Genomic DNA, 16,692 nt, shown 5'->3' with positions numbered 1-16,692 from the left:
TCAATGTTGTTAGTTAAGAAAGCTAATTCAAGAAGCTGAAATAGCATAGAACATAATTAAGAACGTATATTTTTGGGTGAAGCAAATATTATATCCCAAACCTGCAAAGCTCCAAACATGATTTGTTTCAACTTCTATTGTATTACATTCATTGTCTCACTTCTGTTTAATAATTATTTTTAATATAGCTCACAAAACAATGATAAGAGTAAACAGTCTACTTACCCCACCCATTGTAATTCCATGAATAAGTGCAATATATGGTTTTTGGCAAGAATCTAAAAGAAACAGAGTTGTAAGTAGTTACAATGCTTAAAATACATTTTATTTTTCCAAAAATCACATGTTACATGAACTCTGAGTATTTTCCCTAAGAAATTTTTGCAAGAAATATCAAAGTAGACTAAACATATGGCTTATAAAATATGTTCTTTTTAAAACATCAGTCCATACACAATCCTGATCATCTATTCATTATTATGAAAAACTCAACACCTCAATTTGAAACAGATGAAAGCCTATATAACTCAACTATTGAGAAAAACAATATTTGCCTTACAAGCCACTGATGTTTATGTAACACAGTTGTATTTTAAAGAACATAATTTGTCTTCTATACATCTAAAGAAGTATCTGGATTACAGGAAAAAGCAAGGACTGGGAGTTAAAAGACCCAAATTTTAGTCTCAGCTTTGTCATTAACTGGCAATTCAACTATATTTAATATATATACTGGCATTAGATACTTATATACTGGCAATTCAATATATATATGTGTATACACATATACGCAAGTTATACGTATATATGCCTATCATACATGTGTATATCATGTATATAATATATAGATAAGTTTCCTTATCTATTAAATGATGAGACTTGCCTCAAAAGTTCCTTCCAGCTCAAAAATCCTGTAAACTTTTACTCAGTTCCTTTCCCTCTGAAGAGGAAGTTGCGCACAACATAATATAAATCACTGTACTTCTATTACAGCTTGTTGCCAGTATAACTTCCTTACCAAAGACAAATATAAAAGTACAGTTTTGATCCATCTAGCAATTCTATAAATATTCCCAATCTGCCAAATGAGCCACTGAAGTACAATTCTAATTTAACATTCACAAGGACTTCCACAGCCCTCAATTTTTAACTATAATTCCCTAGAAACAATGGAAACAAATATCTCTATTGATTGGAGTGGACATGCATACAAATATACCATTTCAGCTACAGATACATATATTTTAGATATGAAATATCAGAAGCTAATTGATGCAGGAACACAAGGCCAAAATCTGTCAAATTCCTTAACGACTAAAATATGTCATTACAATGTATAGAGATTATATCTGGAAGGCTTTCTCTCTGTATATTAGCATTTTACCAAACTCTTCTCAAACTGCTTAGAGGTTTTCACCCCTCTCCTTTTATTTAGTATAGAACTGCACTGTCTAATATAGTAGCCAATAGCCAAATGTAGTTATTTATATTATAATTAATTACCATTAAACAAAGGTAAAATTCAGTTTACTGATCACAGTGGCCCCATTTCAAGTGCTCATTAGCCATGTGTGGCTAGTAGTGATCATACTGCACAGCACAGAAACAGAATACTTTTGTCATTACAGAAAGTACTATTGGACAGCGCTGGTATGAATTTTTAGAATGAATAAAACATCCTAAGTAAAACCTGACCTGTAGAACTATAGACTCAAAAGAAATGAGAGCTCTCTATTCAATGTGGCTCACTGGGTTAAATTGGGAAACAGCCTCGTCTCCCCACTCCTACCTCAAAGACATAAAAATTCTAGAGAAAAAATTTTTTGTCAATGTATATCCAAGTTCAAAGCCAAACAAGGGAAATCCACAGGTGCCAGAAACAAATAAACTCAGAGCTAATAGCTGTGTGGAAGCTACAGCCAAAGATTATGAGTGAGTGTGTGTGTATCTGTTCTGAGTCAGGAATAACATGAACCACACATAACATGCTATGAGTTAATACCTGCATAAAGCCTCACGGTAGGAAGAGCTATATGACTTGTAAAACATAGCTAGAAAAACTCTATCTGCTGATCCTAAAACTCAGTAAGCTCCTACCCATGAGAGGAAGAGAAAAAGTCAGAAAAGTGGATGCTTAAGCACTGGACCACTACAACTGAACAAACAAAAGAAAATACCCCTAACAAATTTGGAACAGAAGTAACATCTGTAACTTGGTAAAAAGTGTCTATAAAATGATTATATACTAGAGAATGAAATTTTAAAAGCTTTCCCATGGACATCAGAAATAAGACAACACCACAATCATTCAGCATTATAATAGAGGTCCTAGCCAAAATATAACAAGAAAAGTCATAAGTATACAGACTGGAAAGAGATGAAAAAAATTACGTGTAGATGGTAGAATTACCAATGTAGAAAAGCCAAGAGAACCTACAGAAACATCATTAGAACTGATAATAAATTTCAGCAGGGTTGCTGGATGTAAGAACAAAATACTAAAATCAAAAGCATTTCTACATGCTAGAAATAGTCAATTAGAAAGTGTAATAAGAAAAATTACTATTAAATGTAGTAACAAAAAAAATAAGCTGTCTAAAAATAACACTTAAAAAATCTTTTTTTTTCTTTATGGAGAAAATTATAAAACATTATGAAAGGACATGAAAGTCAATCTGATGAAAATGTTCTAAAACAGATTAATGGCGATGACTGCATAAGCTTATTAAATATCAAAATAATTTTAAAATTCATTTGAATTTTTAAAAACCAAAAAAAAAATTCATTTGAAAAATCCAAAGTCCAAGAGTAGCCAAGAAAATCTTGAAAGAAAACAAGGGTAACTTGTCCTATCAGAGACAGACATATCTTAAAGCTATAATAATTTTGACACTGTAGTTTTACCATATGTACAGACAAATAGGCCAATGAACAAAGTTGCCCAGAAACAGACCCGGTCACATATAAGAACTTGATATATGATGGAAGTATCATTAAAACCAGTGAGGAAAACAAGGACTATTCAATCAAAGGCATTACAACTTCTGGCTTTCTAGCTGAAAAGTAAAAGTTAGATGATGTCACATGCAAAAAAATTCCAAGCACTTTAAAGACTTAGAGTATAAAGAAACAAACTATTAAAAGAAAATATAAAAGAACATCTTAAAAACCTCCATGTTATTAAGCGTTTTTAAAATGCAAATAGCAGAAATCATAAAGGAAAAGAATACATTTCATCTCAAACAAAAACTTGTATATACCAAAAGATAAAGTAGCAGACTGAGAAGTGTATTTATAATATATATGATCTACAAAAGTGAAGAATCAGAATACATAAAGACCTATAAAATCAGTAAGAAAAAGACAATCCAAAAGAAAGATAAACAAAGGATGAAACTGAAAAGAAAATATAAATGATTAACATAAACACCTTCTACTTTACCTGCGTCCAATGAAGTACAAATTAAAACCACAATAAGATATAAAGCATGCAAAGTTTAAAAACAAAAAATGATAGAAAGGACATGTAAAAAATAAAGTCTTATACTTTAGAGAAGAATTTGGAAACACACTGAAGATACATAAACTCTATGATCCATCCATTCGACTTCTATTATTTCTATAAATTTTTGCACATGGGCACTAAGGGTGTACATATAAGGGTGTAACAATCTGTATTAGTAAAAAGCTGAAATAATCTAAAATAACCACTAATATAGAACAGATTAATATGGGGTAATTGAATAATATAAGAACAGTTACATTCCATGTTATCAAAAACTTATGGAATGGTATACACAGTAAGAAAGTACTTATGCAAATTTCAAAAACATAAAGTAATACTACTTTTGTTCATAAATATGTAGTAAAAATATAAAGTACAGTCTAACTGGATGTGCTAAAAACTAATGACAATGGTTGCTTCTGAGGAGGGATACTGGTTGCTTCTGAAGAGAAAGAAATGGCACTGAAGCAAGCAATGAAGTAGACTGAACAATAATTTTAAAACTCATAGTATTCTATTTAATTTAAATAAATTTCAAAACATCAAGCAAAAATAAAATATAGTGGTCTATTCATTCTGGGCTGGTGGGTACACAAGTATTTATTATATTATTCCCTGTAATTTAACATTTGAAACACATGCTTGATAAATGTAACTACTGTGTCACTTCCAATGAAATCTGGAATGATGACTATAAAGAAATTTCATCCCAGAGTTCCTCAAGAATTCAGAAATGACACTTCATTTTATAGAGAAAACTGGCACCCAAGTTTTTTGTTTTCCAAGAAAGCCAACCATATGATCAGAATCCATGTTTCCATATTGATTATATGGCAAATAGTAGTTAAGTATACCCTATTTAATAATCAAGTATGAATTGTTCTGGAATGAGCAGTCAGACTACTTTAATCAAGTTTATTCCTGGCACAAAGTATATAAAAGATTAAACAAGAGTGTCCGTTGATTACATTTTAACAATTCATACTGTGCAGCTTATGTCTTGATTCCATTTTCAAAGCTCTCAGCAGAGCACACATACCAATAGCATTGTTCAGCATATATTCTTCTCTGAAGAAATCTTGAGCTATCTTCTGATTTGCCTTTCTAGCTTCTGAGATCACTACAATAAAAAAAGAAAAAAGAAGGATTACAAATCACAAAAAGTGTTTTCCAGTCAATACAGTCAAATAGAAAAATTTTAAATAATGTGATAGCAAGTACCAGGGGGAAAGTCTAGAATGGTTTGTTAAGGTTCTGAAGTCACCTATGCCACGGACATACTATAGTTAGCCCCAAATCCATAGTCCAATGTCAAAACTTCAATGCAAAAATTCTTATTCAGAACTTCTTACAAAGTGTTATAATTAAATTATAAGTTATATATTGGTACAAAATACATTTTCTTTTGACTATTTTCTGTAGCACCTAAATGAATGTTTGCTGGATACATGTTTCCTTTGGTAATATATCTTAACACAAAGTACATTATACATATACACGCAAAGAAATATATGCACATGTGCATGCACACACACACAGAGTTCTATATACTCCATCTAGTTAAATACTTCTGCCACATTCATTTCACCATGGAGCATTTGCTGAGCATCTACCAGGTACCACGCACTGTTTTCAGTGCTGTAGATAACAAGACAGCAATATAAGACGGCTGCCCTGGAGTTCAGACTAGTAAGACAGACTACTGAGCTACACTCCTTGTGTCATGCCCCCTCTAAGGTTGGGGTGCCGTGGGAATGTGAGCATAAGAGATGTAATTAAAAGAAGCCTTCCCAGGGACTTCCCTGGCAGTCCAGCGGTTAGGACTCCATGCTTCCACTGCAGGGGCCACAGGTTCGATCTTTGGTCAGGGAACTAAGATCCTGCATGGCACACGATGCACCCAAAAAAAAAAAAAAATTAAAAAAAAAAAAAAGAAGGCTTCCCAGAAGAGAGAACTCTGAGCCAAATGTGAACAACAGGTAAGGATTTCCTAAAAATGAAAAGTTCTGAAAAGTGAAAAGTTCTGAGTAGAGAAAGGAGTACCTACAAAGGCACACAGGCAAGGAAGAATAAAATCAAGAAATATGTAGTTTTAAAAGACTAAAGGAGTGCTTCCCTGATGGCGCAGTGGTTGAGAGTCTGCCTGCCGATGCAGGGGACATGGGTTCATGCCCTGGTCCGGGAAGATCCCACATGCCACATAGCGGCTGGGCCCGTGAGCCATGGCCGCTGAGCCTGTGCGTCCGGAGCCTGTGCTCCGCAACGGGAGAGGCCACAACAGTGAGAGACCCGCGTACCGCAAAAAAAAAAAGACTAAAGGAGAATGGTAAAAGGTGAGGCTAAGAAGGTAAATGAGATAGTAATATCCTTATTTATTAATATCAATGGAAATATAACCTCTCAAAGATATTGCTACAGCATACAAATGCCTGTCTTAATAAGCAGGTGCTCAGTAAATATCTTAATAATAAATAACAATCAAATAGTTTCATTTCTATTGCAATTTTCTATTATCCAGAGTTCCATAGTCTAATCTACTATACTCCTACTATAGTCAATGTCAAAACCACCATCAAACCTCTCTTCCATACACTTCAAGCTCATATGCTTTTCTTGTCTAAGTCCTATGAGAATTACCTACTAAAATACAAATTAAATATATAATATATACATTTACTTCTTTTATGGGAAAGAGTTACATAAAAATTGTTGACTATTAATAGATTTTTAGACTAACTTCAGAACTCTGATATAGCTTCCTTCAAAATGTTCCAACCAAATATTGACTTTTTTTCTTGGTTTTTAAAAAAAAAGGTTTGGGGAATTCCTGGGTGGTCCAATGGTTAGGACTCAGTGCTTTCACTGCCGTGGCCCAGGTTCAGGCCCTGGTTGGGGAACTAAGGTCCTGCAAGCCGCATGGGGTAACCAAATAAATAAATATTTTAAAAATAAAAAAAGGTTTGATATGTAGTTTTGTCATTCTGAGGCTTTCACCGATAAAACCCCTAAAACCCTCATCTATTATCTTTCATCATTTCTCCCCAGTACTAAAAGAAAAGGAGTGCAAATTGTATTGCCTGTGGAATAAATCTCTTTTATCTTAGAAATCTTCTGAGATTTCCTTCTAATCTTATTCTAACCAATCAGTTCCATATAAATTAAATGATGTTTAGTAACATCATTTAAAATTTTTTTGTCAGGGCTTCCCTGGTGGCGCAGTGGTTGGGAATCCGCCTGGCAACGCAGGGGACATGGGTTTGGGCCCTGGTCTGGGAAGATCCCACATGCCTCAGAGCAGCTAATCCATGTGCCACAACTACTGAGCCTGTGCTATAGAGCCCATGAGCCACAATTACTGGAGCCCGTGAGCCACAATTACTGAAGCCCGTGAGCCACGAGCCTGTACTCTGCAACAAGGGAAGCCACCACGATGAGGAGCCCGCGCACTGCAACGAAGAGTAGCCCCCGCTCACCACAACTAGAGAAAGCCCGTGGGCAGCACTGAAGACCCAAGACAGCCAAAAGTAAAATAAATAAATTACAAAAGAAATTTTATTTTTCAGAGTGCCCACTTACTGTCTTGGACTATGATGTTTAAAAGAAACTAAATTTCCTAGAATTGAAATCTGTTGCTTATACATGTGAACTAGAATAATTCTAGAATTTTTAACTGTATTTCCAAACAGCAATGTAAAGTTAGGCCTATATGCAAAAATAGCTCACAGTCAGAAGAAGCTGAAATCAATACATAAGGCTCTGCCCATCTGTAAACTGACAAGATCAAAAGCCCAGCTCTTGAGGAAAGATTAATTCCACGCTGAAAAACAATGTTTTAAAAATATTTAAGTAGTGGGCAAAACAAATTCAAAAAATGATTCAGTTAACAAGTCAGTCGAAGCAACTGAAAATTTTAAAGTGAAATTTTAAGACTCAGTTATTTTAAATTTAATAGATATTTGAAATGATGTCCTGAATCAAGCTTGTTTCTTCCTATTTCAAATGTAATGGTTTACATAAGATTATAAATATGGTAAATAGATCAACCTGAACATTATCATCTTAACACAATACAAAAAATATAAAAAAATAAAAAAGTAAAACAGAAAGAAAAAAACCATCCCAGGAAACTACCAATTCCATAAGAAACAAAACTCAAAATGTTTTCAGTATATATAAATACTGAAAAGTTTTCAGTATATATAAAATACTGACAACCAGTGGTAATAACATTTCTTCTCTGTCTTTTGTTTTTAATAGTTAAATATGTACAGATTGACCTAAATAATTAGAAAGATAAGGAGAATTAATCTTTTTATTTATCTCAGCATGTTAATTTAAACACAAAAAATATTGATAATAGGATAAATACTACAATTAAGTGCATTCTTGCTTTGGGATCATGAACAATGGGAAAGCACAAAGTCATGGAAATATGTGAGAGCATGTCATGTTTGGAGAATGACAAGTCACTCAACATGGCCAGGTTGTCAGGCTTATGTGATAAACAATTGCTTAATAACAGCTATTCTAAAATAAACAGCAGAATCACATACCATAACTGGACATTTTGTTCAGGATGATTCAGGGAAAGAGACAAGATACCTGAAGGGCACGTATGTAGTTAAAAAAAAAAAAAAAAGCTGCTATTCTCATTTTTCTATTAACTACAAGAGGTAAGTCTTTAAATGTTTTCTTTTTCTAAGTTAACCACACTAAAAATGTATTAACTGTTTAACAAAAAACAATTCTAGAAAGTAAAGCAAGTTACAAAGTACCACAAAAATTTGCTAATACCTTATCAGTTTTATTGGGGGAAAAAAGCATTTAGGTGAGAAGGGAAAAAAGTTTTTACCTCTGATATCACCTCCAGCACAGAAAGCCTTTCCACCAGCTCCCTTTATAATGATCAGGAAAGTTTCCGGATCTTGTTCCCACTTCTATCCAAATGTAAAAGAAGATGGTATAAGCATATCATAAATACAAACTCATTAATGATATATCCACACGCACGTAAACACATGTGTATATATAGACGTATGTGGATATATACAAAGCATAAGGCATAAGCTTTATAAAACATATCCAGAAGAATGGATCCCAACTTCATTTTCTTTTCTGACATAAATTAGAGGCTATCCCAACAAAGTTGCTAGATGAGTGCATTCTGTGATCCAAGTTTGATGATGGCAACTGAAATCTTTGCCACGACAACTTTGAGACCAAGGTGAAAAAATATGGGCCTAATATATCATCAGGTTGGAAAAAAAAAATAAAGAGGGGCAGAACATAAGAAGAAACTTGGAGCCTTCTGAAAGTGGAAGAGGCTGTCTTCTGAGGCAGTGAACTCCCTGTCAGTAGGGGTGCTCCAGGAAAACCACTTAGGAAAGCGCTGAGGACTCTATAAGCGATGGGGCTTGGAAGCTGATCCCAGACAGTCAAGTGATTCTATGGGAGATAATATCAGAAATATTCTCTAAGGATATACTTTCAGAAGGATCCATATGATTGCTTTAAGAAAATTACAAACCTTTAGCTGTGGATAAATCTGCCGAATCATACTAAGATTCAGTGCATTTAGGAACTTTGGTCTGTTTAGTGTTATCACTCCTGCACAACCTTTTCTTTCCAATAGGACTTCTGCTGCTGCATCTGTGTGCTTAGACATTCTCTGTGTAAACAAAGAATAACTTTAGGATAAAATTCATTAAGTTTTTGTCACAAGTCAACATCAAAACATACATTAAATGCAAATCTTTCACACAATGTTAAGGTTAGCTAATTGAATGGATAACTCAGTACATCTGACAAAGTTTTCTAAAGTTATTTGGACTCTGTAGATAGACAATTCCAAAGCAAACTACATATACCTCTTAAATCTCTTAATTTTTATTTCTGAGTGAACTTAGTCAACTGATTTAAAATAGAACCCAGTCCATGGGATTAGCCCTCGCTCGCCACAACTAGAGAAGGCCCTCGTGCAGCAACGAAGACCCAATGCAGCCAAAAATAAATTAATTAATTTAAAAATTTGTTTCTAAAAAAATAAAAATAAAATAGAACCCAGTCCTAGAATTTCTTGGACTATGAAATACTCTTAAATCTTTATTACTGTATACCAAGCAATATGTTAGATACTTGGAAATCAAAGATGAATAGAGAGGGCAAATAATTCTGACTACAATAGCTACCAACAACTTGGGGGAAAGAAAGGTGATATTTGAGCTAGGCCTTGATATATGCCAAGAAAAAGAGGGATGAAAATCCTGGAGAGTAACACATTCTAAAACATGAACAGCGAATATCTGGAAATGTTAAGATATTAAACATGAGTGGAATAAAGGCTGATTGAGAAAATGAGTGATAGGAAAGTAGGCAGAATAAGTAGTTTAAGGCCAGATTATAGAATGAGCTTACGAAAGCATATACTTGTGAAGAACTTGTCTATACAGTTCTTAGGGCCTCACGCACCATGGTGAGTGAGGCAAGGGGCACATTTTGGAGTGGCTTATTTTGCTCCCCTTCAATACTCAGTGGTTCTACTTCCTTGATTAAACCCTTACTCATATGAAAAGACAGATGACAGACTAAAAAGCTGTACTTTTCAGATACCTACATCATTCTAAATTTTAAAGTAAAACAGATCTCATATTATACAAACATGTTACACACAAGTATTAATAAACTTTCATCTCTCTCCATACTAACTAAATTTCTTTTTTGCTTGAACCAAGTCAGATTTGCCAGCCCCCCCCCAAAAAAAACAAAAAAAGTTTCATGACTGTTTCCACCGAACAACTTCACATAAATTATCACCTAATATCAGAGACAATCCTTTAAAATTCTATTATTTGGTTTCAGCTCAGAGATGTTGAGAGCTGAAAAGATGCGTCTCCTGACCTTGTAACAAGAAAAAAAGGTGAACAGACTGAAAATTAATGGCTTTGGTGAACTCAGGCAGAGACAGGAGGTCACAGGGCAAACAGCCCCGTAATAAAATCTGGAGAGACAGGTGCCTTCAGGGAGATGCAAGACCAGTGTATTTGCTTAGCTCAGGCAGAAGCCCTAAGGAAGATTAACTAGAATTTTTAATGACTTGCTAGAGGTCAAGTGTGGGCAAGTGTGATAGTGTGGAGCTCCTGGGGGTGGCGGGTGTCACAGTCATGGGGGGAGCTCCCATTCTTGCTGGCTTTTCCTCCTGGAACCCAAGCAGGTTCTCCCAAGGAAGACTGGAGAAAGCTCCCCCGTGTGGTGCTGGCTGGGGGAGGGAAACAGCAGGCACAACTAAATCCTTTCCCCTCATCTTCCACACAGAGCAAAAGGCTAAATCTTCATGGGAGAGAGAGCCTTCAAAGCTGGTAGCATAGGGTCCTGGTGGAGGCCCAACACAGTGGGGAAATGGGATGGAGGCCTATAAAATAAGACCCTTAATCCCAAGGGAGAAGCACTTCAAAACCATAGCCTACTGACCTTAGTGTTTACCAATCACAGCTGGAGAAAAGGAACAGGGGACAAAGGAAAAGGGGGGAAAAAAGGCAGCCCACCCCCAGAGAAAGGACAGGAACACTTATGAGGGCCACACCCCTGGACTCTGGTTCACAGTGCCTTCCAAACATTAAGGATTAATGGGATACAACACCAAAAGCATGATCCACAAAAGAAAACACTGATTAACTAAATTTCATCATATTTAAAACTTCTGCTCTGCAAAAGATAAAGTGAACGAAAAGACAAACCAGAAATTAGAAGAAAATACTTGCCTATCACATATCTGATAAAGAATCTGCATACAAAATATACAGCTGACCCTTGAACAACACAGATTTGAACTGTGCAGGTCCATTTACACTCAAATGTTTTTCAATCGTAAATACTATAGTACTACATGATCCCCAGCTGGTTAAATCCACAGGTGCAGAGAAGGAACCTCAGTTGTAGAAGGCTGATTGTAAAATTATACTCGGATTTTTCAACTCCACAGAGAATCAGTGACCCTAACCCCCACCTTGCTCAAGGGTCAACTGTATAAGAAACTCTTAAAACTCAATAAGAAAACAAACAACCCAATATTAAAATGGGCAAAAAAAAAACTGAAGCGCTTCAAGGGAAATATAGGGATGGCAAAAAAAACACATGAAATGCTCAACATCATTTCTCATTAGGAAAATGCAATTTAAAACCACAATGAGCTACCACTACATACATATTAAAATGGCTAAAATCCAAAAACAGACAATAACATGTTGCCAAGGATGCAGAACAACAGGAACACTCATTCTTTGTTGGTGGAACTGCAAAGTGGTACAGCCACTACAGAAGATAATTTGGCAAACTTGTATAAAGTTACACATGGACTTACCATAAAACCCAGCTATCATACCCTTAGATATTTACCCAAGTGAATTAAAAACTTATGTTCACACAAAAACCTGTACACAAACAGGTGTAGCAGTTTTATTCTTACTCACTAAAACCTGAAGGCAACCAAGATGCTCTTCAACAGGGAAATGAATAAACTGTGGTATATCCAAACAATGGAATACTATTCAGCTATAAGGACTACGTTATCAGTTCACGCAACAACACAGGTGAATCTTAAATGCGTTTTGCCAAGTGAAAGAATGCAGACACAAAAGCCTATATATTGTATGATTCCATTCATATGATGTTCTATAGAAAACAAAACTATAGGGGCATAACAAAGGTCAGTGTTGGGGAGCGGGAGAAGTGACTGCCTACAGAGGGGAAGGACAGCAGAAGTTTTAGGGGGATGGGGCTGTTCTGCATGGACTTTGGGTAATGAATGCATGATTTATGCATCTGTCAAAACCCAAAGAAATGTACAGAGAGTGAACCTGAATGTATACAAATTATATATATATTTTAAAAATCACCCAGTGTCAGGGGATTCCAACATGGAATGCAGACTGTGGCAAATAAATGCAACCAAACCACACACGTATGACAAGCACACTGAAGTGAAATCGTGAGGATGGTGGCAGGAAAGCTGACCTAAGTAACTTTAGAAAACAGTCATTTGATTGCAAGCTGTAAGGAAATATACAAAAAAACCTGTATGTCAACCAATGCTCTAGTTAGTAAATTTGTTCAAAAGAGGTTAAGCAAGTAATGTGGACTTCCCTGGTGGTCCAGTGGTTAAGAATCCGCCTGCCAATGCAGGGGACACAGGTTCGAGCCCTGGTCTGGGAGGATCCCACATGCCGCGGAGCAACTAAGTTTGTGCGCCACAACTACTGACCCTGTGCTTTAGAGCCCACGAGCCACAGCTACTGATGCCCGCATGCCACAACTACTGAAGCCCGTGCACCCTAGAGCCCACGCACTGCAACTACTGAGCCCACGCTCCGCAACTACTTAAGCCCATGCCCTCTAGGGCCCGCGTGCCACAACTACTGAGCCCGTGTGCTGCAACTACTGAGACCGTGTGCTGCAACTACCGAGCCCGTGTGCTGCAACTACCAAAGCCCGTGCACCTAGAACCCTGTGCTCCACAACGAGAAGCCACCACAATGAGAAGCCCGTGCACCGCGACAAAGAGTAGCCCCCACTCGCCGCAACTAGAGAAAGCCCACACACAGCAATGAAGACCCAACACGGCCAAAAATAAATAATTTTTTTTAAAAAAGGTACATACTGTATTTAAAAAATTAAAAAAAAAAACAACTAATGGACGGTGGTCAGTGAGAACCAGGCTTTCACTGGTCAGGAGGAGAATTAGAGACAAGCAAGAAGGGAAGGCTAGAATGAAGCCTGCCCTATGGTACTGGATTAAAGTCAGAGACAGCAGTATGAACATGTTTTCTTAATATATATTAAGAGGATATATATTAATATAACAGAGGATAAACACAGAAACACTTATCACTATTTATGTATACATGGGACAGTAAACAGTATACAGCATATGTATTCTACTACAGATATATACATTACTCTAGTTCTATCCCCAAGAGAAAACCGTGACACCCCAGTAGCAAGGGGCATTCCCAGACTCAGATCTTGATTTCTAAATGCAATTTTCCAATAAAGGCAACCAGAGCTCCTTGGAGAAATAGCTGATTCCAGAGCCAGAGAACATCTTCCAGTAACAGAAAGTAGTGAGGTGTTTTTAAAATATTGAAAATTAAAAGGAAAAGGTCATATCAAAGGAACACAAGAAGCCAAAATGAAGGAATTCCTAATGGCCAAAGTTGAAACAATGTGAGTAACAGAATAAATAATGTGCTGTTCGATTATAACCCAAAGAATAAAATAAATATCCACGAGTCCACACTGATATATATAACTGAATAAATCAATGGGGGAGATGAGATGATCTTACCCACAAAAGAATTCAAAATAATTTATGTAGAAATCCCCCTTCCAGGAGGTAAAGCTTAGCCCCCTCACCGTCTGACTGTGGGCTGAACTTACTGACATGCTTCCAAAGAACAGAGTAGAAAAGGGAAAAATGGTAACTTTAGAGAGGAGAAACCCAACAAACACCACCTTAACCACGTGATAAAGGTCAGCATCACCAGCTGTGTCATGAGGATGTCATGTACTCCCTAAGGCGTATGTCAAAACCCACAGATACTCCCTGATACGTAATGAGAAGGGGCTTTTCCTTTGTGATATTCTCTCCAGAAACCTTTTAACTACAGGCTAGTCATCAAAAAAAAAAAGAAAAAAGAAAAAACAGAACAACAACAACAAAAAACAGACACAAGCCCAGATTAGAGGCTATTCTACAGGCTACTTGGCCAGTGTTCCTCCAAACTGCCAACGTCATGAAAAATAAGGAAAGACTGATAAACTGTCAGAGACCAGAAGAAACTAAGAAGACATGACAAAGAAATGCCATGTGGTATCCTGGACTGGATTTTGGAACAGAAAATTGATGGAAAAACTGGTGAAATCCAAAAAGTATAAAGTTAATACTAATATAGCAATGTTCTTAATTTTGACAAATGTAACATGATAACTGTATTTCTTTGCTAGGGCTACCATAACAAAGTACCACAAACTACGTTTAGGCTTAAACAGAAAGTTATTGTCTCAGTTCTGGAGACTAGAAGTCTGAGATCAAGGTGTCAGCAGGACCACACTCTCTCTGAAGGCGCTAGGGGAGGGTTCTGTTCCAGGCCTCTCTCCTAGCTTCTGATAATTCCTTGGCTTGTTGCTGCATAACTCCAATATTCACACAGCATTCTCCGTGTATATATGTCTCCAAATTTTCCCTTTATATAAGGATAAATTATATTGAATTACCCAAGTAATTTCTACTTCAGTACGACCTCATCTTAACTAATTACATCTGCAATGAGCTGACTGTCTGTAGGGAGAAACGATCTACCATGGGTCCTGAGGCTTCCCTGCACTTTACTGCTGTGTATTTCATGGATCCAAAGGCCTGAAGGCTCTTCACCTGGGTCATTTTTCAGGACTGTATTTGCTGCAAGAAACTTTGAAGAAAATGTAAAGTCTCCCTCCGGGACAGAGAGCAAGCTTGCCTACAGTGTGTTACAAACCCGCAGGTTCCCCAAATTCAGTACTGCTGTCCTGTAATGCAACCCACTGCATATGAACGCGTTCATTTGGACCTTCTGTCACCCCTGTGGGACTTGGGGAGCAAGGGAACCAATACAAACCTGAAGCTCAATGCTGCTAATTGGGTAACTAATAACGACGTCCTTTGTCTCTAATTCAAGAGTTGCATATCTGTTGCCAGCATCCATGGAGAAGTAACAAGCTAACTACTAACTTGTTATTGGGGTAAAATCCTATCCCAGACCCAACGTTGTCTAGCCAGACCGAAAGCCCCCCACTTGCCCTATTCCGATCATAGCCCTCACCCTCCCTTCAAAAGTAACAACTGTCTTGGTTTTTATGATAAACACAAAGTGTACATCCATAAACATCATCTATCCATTTTTTTTTAATGGATATATCTTTCAAGTCTTTTAAAATCTAAAGGTTCTGCCTCCATTCCTTTCTTTTCTTCACAATTCGTTGAAAAAAAACAGGCCTTTTAACCTACAGAATTTCCTAGTACGGATTTTGCCGATTGCACACTCATCCTACCCACTTATTTTTAACAGCTGTTCATTCTTAGATATCAATTTAATCAGTCCCCTACTGATTAGCACTGGGTCATTTACAATTTTTGCTATTATAATGGATGCAGGAATATCTTTAAGCATCGACTTTCCAGCACTTAGGTGAAGTATTTTTGCAGGACATTTACAGAGGGCCAGACTTTGAGCAAAGAATATTACATAATCGTCTGTTAAAAGCCACTAGCGGGACCACCCCGGCGGTTCAGTGGTTAAGATGCTGCGCTTCCACTGCAAGGGGTGCAGGTTCCATCCCTGGTGTGGAACTAGGATCCCTCATGCTACCCAGCATGGCCCAAAAAAAAGCCACTAGAATGGTAAAATTAATGAACAAAGGATCTTTTTTCCCCCACCTGAAAAGTTCATGGCCTTCTTAAAACCTGAAAACAACTATTGGTGCATTAATCAAAAACATTCACACAGGGCTTCCCTGGTGGCGCAGTGGTTGGGAGTCCGCCTGCCGATGCGGGGGGCACGGGTTCGTGCCCCGGTCCGGGAGGATCCCACGTGCCGTGGAGCAGCTGGGCCCGTGAGCCATGGCCGCTGGGCCTGCGCGTCCGGGGCCTGTGCTCTGCGGCGGTGTCCCGAAAAAAAAAAAAAAAAAAAAATTCACACAAAAGATCAGAAGGGAAAAAGATGAAGTCTGCAGTATTAGTGTCATTTATGAATGTTAATTAATTCTGCAGAAAAAAATCTCTTTTCCAAAAATATCATTAACTTTTAGTTAAAACCTAGAAAAGGCTTCTATGAAGAGAAATTTCTCATATTAGGAAAGATTACAGAGACTAGAGTCAGAAATGAACTTCTCATACAACCCAAATTTGGAGGTGGGGGGTGGGATAGAAGGGGTAAGGAGAACATCCATTTAATGGATATATGTGAAGGAAACTTGCTAAAATGCATGGACACCATCAACACACAGCCCTGTGCTGAACTGAATGCATGAAGTCTGCCAAAATAATATCCCTAAGACAAAAATAACTTAGAGGACTTCCCTGGTGGTGCAGTGGTTAAGAATCCACCTGCCAATGCAGGGGACACAGGTTCGAGCCCTCATCCGGGAAGATCCCACAT

At 37.1% G+C, this 16,692-nt stretch overlaps 1 protein-coding gene across 1 annotated transcript in view; it reads right to left on the bottom strand.

Annotated features, from left to right (window-relative positions):
- HIBCH (3-hydroxyisobutyryl-CoA hydrolase) overlaps positions 1 to 16,692 on the bottom strand; it is an 87,981-nt gene that overhangs the window by 57,833 nt on the left and 13,456 nt on the right. Inside the window, exons 3-6 of the mRNA XM_024733646.1 lie at positions 9,033 to 9,173; positions 8,358 to 8,442; positions 4,545 to 4,625; positions 226 to 278 (exon numbers count right to left, since the gene is read on the bottom strand). Of these exons, the coding sequence (XP_024589414.1) occupies positions 226 to 278; positions 4,545 to 4,625; positions 8,358 to 8,442; positions 9,033 to 9,173 (360 nt within the window). The remainder of the gene's footprint in view (positions 1 to 225; positions 279 to 4,544; positions 4,626 to 8,357; positions 8,443 to 9,032; positions 9,174 to 16,692) is intronic.

The sequence above is a fragment of the Neophocaena asiaeorientalis genome, unplaced genomic scaffold (assembly GCF_003031525.2).
Source record: "Neophocaena asiaeorientalis asiaeorientalis breed wild unplaced genomic scaffold, Neophocaena_asiaeorientalis_V1.1 scaffold24, whole genome shotgun sequence".
NCBI classification, from domain to species: Eukaryota; Metazoa; Chordata; class Mammalia; order Artiodactyla; family Phocoenidae; genus Neophocaena; species Neophocaena asiaeorientalis.
The sequence above is the reverse complement of the archived record's forward strand: the minus strand, read 5'-3'. Positions and strand labels throughout refer to the sequence as shown.